This window comes from Crocodylus porosus, unplaced genomic scaffold, assembly GCF_001723895.1.
Source record: "Crocodylus porosus isolate Cpor-Errol unplaced genomic scaffold, CroPor_comp1, whole genome shotgun sequence".
NCBI lineage: Eukaryota > Metazoa > Chordata > Crocodylia > Crocodylidae > Crocodylus > Crocodylus porosus.
The window spans coordinates 8,723,296-8,731,318 of record NW_017728951.1 but is presented as its reverse complement, the minus strand read 5'-3'; the positions used below and the strand labels follow the sequence as shown (position 1 = coordinate 8,731,318).

General features: G+C 47.9%; 1 protein-coding gene across 1 annotated transcript in view; it reads right to left on the bottom strand.

Annotated features, from left to right (window-relative positions):
* FAM53B (family with sequence similarity 53 member B) overlaps window positions 1-3,939 on the bottom strand; it is a 112,912-nt gene extending 108,973 nt beyond the window's left edge. The window contains exon 1 of the mRNA XM_019556080.1: window positions 3,836-3,939. Coding sequence (XP_019411625.1) covers window positions 3,836-3,922 — 87 coding nt within the window. The 5' untranslated portion in view covers window positions 3,923-3,939. The remainder of the gene's footprint in view (window positions 1-3,835) is intronic.
* Between the last annotated feature and the right edge of the window lie 4,084 nt (window positions 3,940-8,023).

Genomic DNA, 8,023 nt, shown 5'->3' with positions numbered 1-8,023 from the left:
ACTGCGGATTCTCGACCACCTGGGCGATAGCAATCATTGCCTACTGGAATTCACCATCCAGCGCAAGGTTGACAAAGGCCTGCAGCAAGGCAGCACCCCTTGACTTTAGGAGGGCCAATCTCAATGAGTTAAGGAGATTAGTCGGGGAGGCACTGAGGTCCCGGAGGGGAGGGGAGGGGAGTTGGGAGTCCAAGATGAGTGGTCATTCCTTAAGGAGATGATCCTCCGAGCCCAAAGGGTGACAGTCCCAAAGCAAATCAAAGGGGGCAAGAGTGCTCAAAAGCCCCCATGGCTCATCAAAGGCATTCAGGAACATCTGAAAGTTAAAAAGGAGGCATACACCCAATGGAAGGGAGGGGCCATCACCAAGGAAGATTATACTTCCATTGCTCAAGACTGTAGGGGGGCTGTTAGGAAGGCTAAGGCAGAGACAGAACTCGGACTATCAACCAGGATCAAAGATAAGAATTCCTTTTTTAAATGCATAGGGAGTAAAAAGAAGGCACCAGGCAACATGGGGCCTCTGCAGGACACGCTTGGCTATCTGGTGGTTGCACCAGATGGTAAAGCTGACCTCTTTAACAAATTCTTTGCCTCCATTTTTCTGAGCAGGGATCGGGACATCACCCCCACTGGGATTCTGGACAGACTCAGGAGATGCACCACCAGGCCTAGGGTCAGAAAGGACCTAGTCAGGGAACTTCTGGTGGGACTGGATGTATTCAAATCAGCAGGTCCAGATGATCTCCACCCCAGGGTGCTGAGGGAATTGGCAGAGGTCATTGTAGGACCCCTGGCACAGCTTTATGAGTACTCGTGGTGCTCTAGTGAGGTGCCAGAGGACTGGAAAAGGGCCAATGTGGTCCCCATTTTCAAAAAAGGGAGGAAGGAGGACCCAGGAAACTATAGGGTCATTAGTCTTACCTTGGTCCTGGGGAAGCTCTTTGAGAAAATTATCCAGGAGCACATCTGTGAGGGACCAGCAGGAGAGATTAAGTTTAGGGGAAACTAACATGGGTTCATTAGAGCCAGGTCATGTCAGACCAGCCTGGTTGGCTTCTATGACCAGGTCACGAAATCCTTGTATGCAGGTGTTGCAGTGGACGTAGTCTTTCTGGACTTTAGGAAGGCCTTCAACACTATCTCTCACCCCATTCTCATTAAAAAATTAGGCAACTAATGTGGTGTCAATGCTTATACAGTCAGATGGGTCGCAAATTGGCTGGAGGGCCGCACTCAGATAGTGGTGGTGGATGGGTCATTTTCGACCTGGAGCGATGTGGGCAGTAGGGTCCCCCAGGGCTCATTCCTCAGGCCCACACTATTCAACATCTTCATCAGCGACTTGGACAAGGGGGTGAAAAGCACCTTGTTCAAATTCACAGATGACACTAAGATGTGGGGAGAAGTAGGCACGCTAGAAGGGAGGGACAGTCTACAACTAGATCTGGACAGGTTACAAGGGTGGGCGGGTGAGAATAGGATGGGTTTCAACACTGACAAGTGCAAGGTGATGCACCTAGGGAGGAAGAACCAGCACCATACCTACAGGCTGGGGAACTTCCTTCTCGGCAGTGCAGAGGCAGAAAAGGATCTTGGAGTCATTATTGATTCCAAGACGACCATGGGCCACCAATATGGGGACATGGTCAGGAAGGCTAACTGCACCTTGTCATGCATCCACAGATGCATCACGAGTAGGCCCAAGGAGGTGATCCTCCCCCTCTATGCGACACTGGTCAGGCCACAGCTGGAGTACTGCGTCCAGTTCTGGGCGCCGCACTTCAAGAGGGATGTGGACAGCGTTGAGAGGGTCCAGAGGAGGGCCACTTGCATGATCAGGAAGCAGCAGGACAGACCCTATGAACGGAGGCTACGGGACCTGAACCTGTTCAGCCTTCACAAGAGAAGGCTGAGAGGGGATGTGGTAGCCCTCTATAAACTTACCAAAGGGGACCGGCAGGAAACAGGAGAGTCCCTGTTTCTCCAAGCACTACCAGAAGTAACTAGGAATAATGGCCATAAGTTGACTGAGAATAGGTTCAGGCTAGATATCAGGAGGCACTACTTCATAGTCAGGGCAGCTAGGATCTGGAACCAACTTCCAAGGGAAGTGGTGCTGGCTCCTACCCTGGAGGTCTTCAAAAGGAGGCTAGATAATCACATAGCCAGGGTCGTTTGACCCCAGTACTCTTTCCTGCCCATGACAGGGGTCAGACTTGATGATCTGCTCAGGTCCCTTCCGACCCTATCAACTATGAAACTATAATCTTCACTGGGGCTAAGATTTCATCCCAGATTGTTTGTAGCTACAGTACTAACTCACTGTATGACCTTGGGGTCACTGCACCCCTCTACTTCAGTTTCTCCACTCTGGAGATAACGATCAAGCACTCTGAGATACTCAGATGTCTGGCAGACTAATACGATTGAAAGGAAAAAAATGTAATACTGCTCTGCACATCCTTCACATATTCCATTCAAAGAGGGCAAGTTCCTGTACAAACTCTAATGGTATAAGCCCTCGGAGTCTGAAGACGTGGGCTTACCCTACCCCAGATATGGGGAAACTGAGGTGCAGCATGGTACAGACTCATCCCAGGTCTTCCAGTGTGCCAATGGCACAACTAGGCGTACAACCTTGACCTCCTTTGTCCTAGGGCTGTGTTCCAGCTAGTGGAGATGCCTCTCCTCGTCCATGGAGTAAGACAGTACTGGAACACTAATGCATCCAGTAATGTTACCAAGAACACTGAATCTTCCGTTATTTTTAACTTTCTTTTCCAAAATGTAAGCTCTTGTTAAATTCATCTCCTGGTATTTGAAAACTCTCTCTGACTTTCTTGTCTTCTCCTCCACTCCATCCTATCAGATTAGTCTGCTGATTTCCCTCTGAAGACTCATGTAATCCAACCATTCCACTCTACCGCATGCTATTAGCTATTAGGTAACACTAATGCAACATGTTCCACTGTCAGTTTCATGGGTCCTGAGTTTACATTTCACGTACCCTCAAATGCTCACTTATGGCATACATCTGCTAGACATTCCCTGCCAGGCACTGAGCAGACTCATCCCCTACTAGTACTCAGCATCTTCCTTTTGCTCTAGAAGCATTTGCCAGCAACAACACCTTGTTCTCATTAGTTTTGTGCTCCTTGACTGCTATGAGATATCCACACGTCTGAGACTAGCACTGACTGAGCTTACTCAGATTGAGCTCTAATATTGTCCCCCCAGGCCATTTTTGTACTTGGTGCTTTCCAGGTATTTATTCCTAATTTGCACTTGTGCTATTTATTTTTCCTCTTTAGGTCCGCTCAGCTCACAGTTGTGCTACCCCAATACATTTGCTCTTTCTTTCTCTTTTGCTCTTGCTGCCTGCCCCTCTAATTTTTCTGTGTTGTCAGGTCATTCTGAATTGAATTTGCATCTTTTTCTTTATTGTTAATGAAACTGCCCCACTTAACACTGCTCCCCACTTGCTCATTGGACTACTAATGATGACAATCTGTTTGCTGTTAGTCAAACGACTACTAACCCATGCTATTCATCCAGCTGGTCTTTATCCAGTTTTGTAATACATTATTATATGACATGACATTGAATGCTTTACTGAGATTCACATGCAACAAACACCCCGTATTCTTGTTGTTTACTAAATATCATGTCCCCGGCTGTTGCAAATGAACATGGCTCATTTGAAATCACTGTATCAATGCTTTTTTTTTCCAACTGAGGATCCAGTCCTAAATATGAACTACAGAAATATTATGTAGCTTCTATGCAACTAAAACAAGCAAAGCGTTTTGAATTAAGATGTTTTGAATCTTACCAGCTCAGTCCTGCATGTTACAGATTCAGCACCTTTGTTTTCCAGAGTTTTGGTTAAGATCATCACCATGGTAATGAAGTCATGCATTGGAGCCCATTAGAGTACAGGCAAAGGTCACTCTCAGCCATGTTCTGGCAAAGCCGCTGTTTCGATGCATTTTCCCAAGTGAAAAGTTCAGTGGCACCAACTCCCGACTGCCCACTCACAGGATGATTTAACAAGAATAGCTTCCAAATGCTGGTGAGTTCCTGCACACAAAATCAAAGAACAAAGTTTTAAAGCAGTTCACAAACCAGAAAGCTTTAAAGCAAGCCTACGAGAGAAGGGAAAAGGTATGAGACAAATTTTCATGGAAGTAGCCATGAGAAATGAATAGTGGTCCGCATTCTCAGTTTTTATTTAAAAAAAAAAAAATCTGGGAATTTTTCAGGGTTTATCTTTGAAACATAAAAACCGGGATGAATTCAGGATAAAAGGAATGATTTTTTTAAAAAAATCAGTTTAAATTGGGGGAAAAGAATCGGTGGTGAGTGAGGCAGGGAGGGAGTCAGGATGAGACTTGGGAAAAGGTGGGGGGAGGGGCACGGCACAGCCCATTGGTTGCTCCCGGGGATGCAGCAGGGAGCAAAGTGGGGGAGCTGTCAGTGGGTTCAGGGTACGGCTCTTGCTGCTATGCGCCCCCCAGGAAGGCTGCGGGTTGGGAGGCCTGTGCCAGGCTCTTCCCAGGGTGTGCATGCCCCTGGATCAGCAGCAGGAAGCACATGGCGCCACACTTGCCTTTCTTCCCTGGTTGCATTTGTGTCCTTCCCCGCTGCTGCAGCATCCTGCTGCCAGGCTGCCCTGGCATTTGTGGGGAGGGGGAGTGGCATGCAGCCAGATGTGGAGTGGGAGGGGACCCAACCCCAGCACTGGCACCTCCCACCCCACCCAGCATCAGAACTGGGTGCCCCGCACCCAAAGGCAGTGGCTCCAGCTACCCTCCCCCAGCCCCTGCGCGGCCACCACCACCCCCCTGCTCCTCATGTGGCTGCCACCACCACCCCCTCCACATCCAGCTGGAAACCTATGACTCTGGTAACTGGCACAGCAGCATTTTTAGCTTACCAGCACCACCCATTTTTCAGTTCAAATCCCTGTTAACCAGCACAAACGTGGAATGGGTCATTCCCCACTCATGCTAGTTAACAGGGAATTTAACTGAAAAATGGATGTAAATCAGTAAAAACTTTTAAAAAACAGGGAATCTATCAGTGGAAAAAAATTGGTAAAAACTGAGAATGGAAAACACTAAAAATGAAGCGCTGCACTTTAGGAAGGAGGTGGACAGCATTGAGAGGGTCCAGAGGAGGGTCATTTGCAAGATCTGAGGACAGCAGGGCAGAACCTACAAGGAGAGGCTACAGGACCTGAGCCTGTTCAGCCTTCACAAGAGAAGGCTGAGGAGGGACCTGGTGGCCATCTATGAAGTCACCAGGTGGGGACCAGCAGGGAATATGAGAGACCCTGTTCCCATGAGCACCTCCTGGAGTAACAAGGAATACCAGACATAAATTGTTTGAGAGTAGGTTCAGGCTGGACATTAGAAGGCACTACTTCACAATCAGAGCAGCTAGGATCTGGAACCAACTTCCAAGGGAAGTGGTACTGGCTTCTACCTTGGGGGTCTTTAAGAGGAGGCTTGATAATTATCTAGCTGGGGTCATATGAGCCCAGTATTCATTCCTGCCCAGGGCAGAAGGTTGGACTCGATGATCTACTTAGGTCCCTTCCAACCCTACAACTATGAAACTGTAAGAGCTAAGCCTCAGCCTGTGAACTGTGCACAAACTTTGCACCAATAATCTTGCTTTGGATACTGGATACTTAAGAGAAATATTTATTTTAAGCATATTGCCTTCCTCTACACCTTTTTGTTTACCATTATACAGAGAGTTTCATGAGCTTTGTGTAGTTTAACATAATCTTAACATGGCAGGTATGCAAGTACCTGAAATGTGTAAAATATTAGTTCTTGGGCTTTGGTGTGCATACCAAATTACAGATGTGGGTATTATACCTTGATTGCATGCACTGATAGGTAACAGCACATAATTATATCTTGGAAGACAGTCATTTTATGGTGCCATAAAAAATTATAGCACTACATGTAGCATGAGGTTTGATGTGTTCTATTTTCCCTTTGTTCCAATTTTAAAGACTCATAAAAGCTCTGAGGTTCTCCGATGGAAGGAACCATCTAAATGGAGAGTATGTGTCCATTATTACTAGCTGGCATTTCCATGAGCGCTGTAGCTATTTATATTCTGTCCCAGCATAATTCTAATAGGGCAAGATCATTCAATTTCTACTTACACTTTACTCAAACAAAATACCAAATAAAGCAATGGGCCAAATGCTGAAATCTGTACGTATATCTAGATTGAGTCTCAATGTCTAAATTCCTATAATATGCATGTGGGGGATATATATATCTATATCTATATATATTTATATATAGAGAGAGAGAGAGAGAGAGAGAAAGTGAACAGGAAACACCTTTGCTTTTCCGACTGTTTCCCTTGGAGTTTCTCCTAAACTGCTCTATTAAAACTGGGAACTAGAAGCTGTCCTCTCCAGAGAAGAAACTGCCTCTTTGGAGTCACCAATATCCCAAAGCCAATCTCCATGAGGCTCTGTGGCTTCAACCCAGCTCTAAGTAACCCAGATTTGTCAAAGCACAGCTAGGGGTTCCCCATCATGGAGGTGCATTATCTTTAGTGTTCCACATTCTCAGTTTCTACCCATTTTCACTGATAAATTCCATGATTTTTTAAGTCATTCAGTTTTTAATGATTTACAGCCATTTTTTAGTTCAAAACCCCAGTAACTAGTACAAGTGGGGAATGGTCCATTCCCTACTTGTGCTGGTTAACAGGGATTTGAACTGAAAAATGGGTGCTGCTGGTAAGCTAAAAGTGCTGCTGTGCTGAGGCACAGGTTTCCAGCTGGATGTGGGGGGGAAGGGGTGGCGGCCACATAAATAGTGGGGGGCAGGGGATGGCAGTGGCTGTGCGGGGCTGAGGGAGGGTGGCTGAAGCCATGGGTGACTAGTGCTACCTTAGTCAGGGGGAGCATATGGCCCCCCAGAAACCAGTTAGCAACTGGGTGGGGTTCCCCCGTGGCCAATCTCGCCAACTGGAAGGGGAGGGGGGAGCTCCCCCTCAACCGGTCACACCAACTGTAAAGTGTCCGCATCGCTCCCGGAACTGGCCACGGTACTCCAGCTGGCGCTGCAGCTCCCCAGCCAGTGTTTGCAGGGGGACACTGGTGCTCCCACCTGCTCCCCCTCCTCATTGCCTAAGCAGGGAACACAGCCTGTCAGGGGGTGCACCAGCACTCTCAGGGGGCACATGTGCAGTCCCTTGAACCCCATATGTGTCACCACTGGCCTGGCACCTCCCACCTGGGAGGGGTCAAGGTGTCAGGTCCCCCCCTCTCCACATGCCACTCCCCTCTCCCCACAAAAGCCAGGGCAGCCTGGCAGCAGGCTGCTGCAACATGGGGGAGGGGCACGAATGCAACCAGGTGTGGTGCCACGTGCTTCCTGCTGCTGATCCGGGGGCACACGCCCCCTGTAAAGAGCTCTGCACAGGCCCCTGAGCCCACGGCCTCCCTGGAGGGGTGCACAGCAGCTAGAGCCACACCCTGCACCCACTGAGAGCTCCTCCTACTTTGCTCCCTGCTGCAACCCCGGGAGTGGCCAACAGGCTGCACTGCGCCCCACTCCCTGCCCCTTCCCGAGTCCCAGCCTTACTCCCTCCCTCCTTCACTGCCAATTTTTCCCTGTTTTAAACTGATTTTTTCCATTTTCTTCCTTTTATCCAGATTTCATCCCAGTTTTTATGTTCCAAGATGAACCCTGAAAAATTCCAGGATTTTTTAAAATAAAAACTGAGAATGTGGAACACTAATTATCTTTCATCCACTGATTCAGTGGGGACATCTCCATTCCTTCCAACTTCTTCATGGATCCCTGGATCCATGGAATGCCCTTTGCAAAGCTGGGATGGAGACTGCATATTTCAAAAGAAAGAAACCAAGTCTTGTATAGAAATGGCCAGGCAGTCCAACATCAAGCTAGAAAAGCCCATTCCTTTCTCAGCTTCTGGCAGCCTCCATGACAAATGCCCTGCTATGAAAAATCAGACC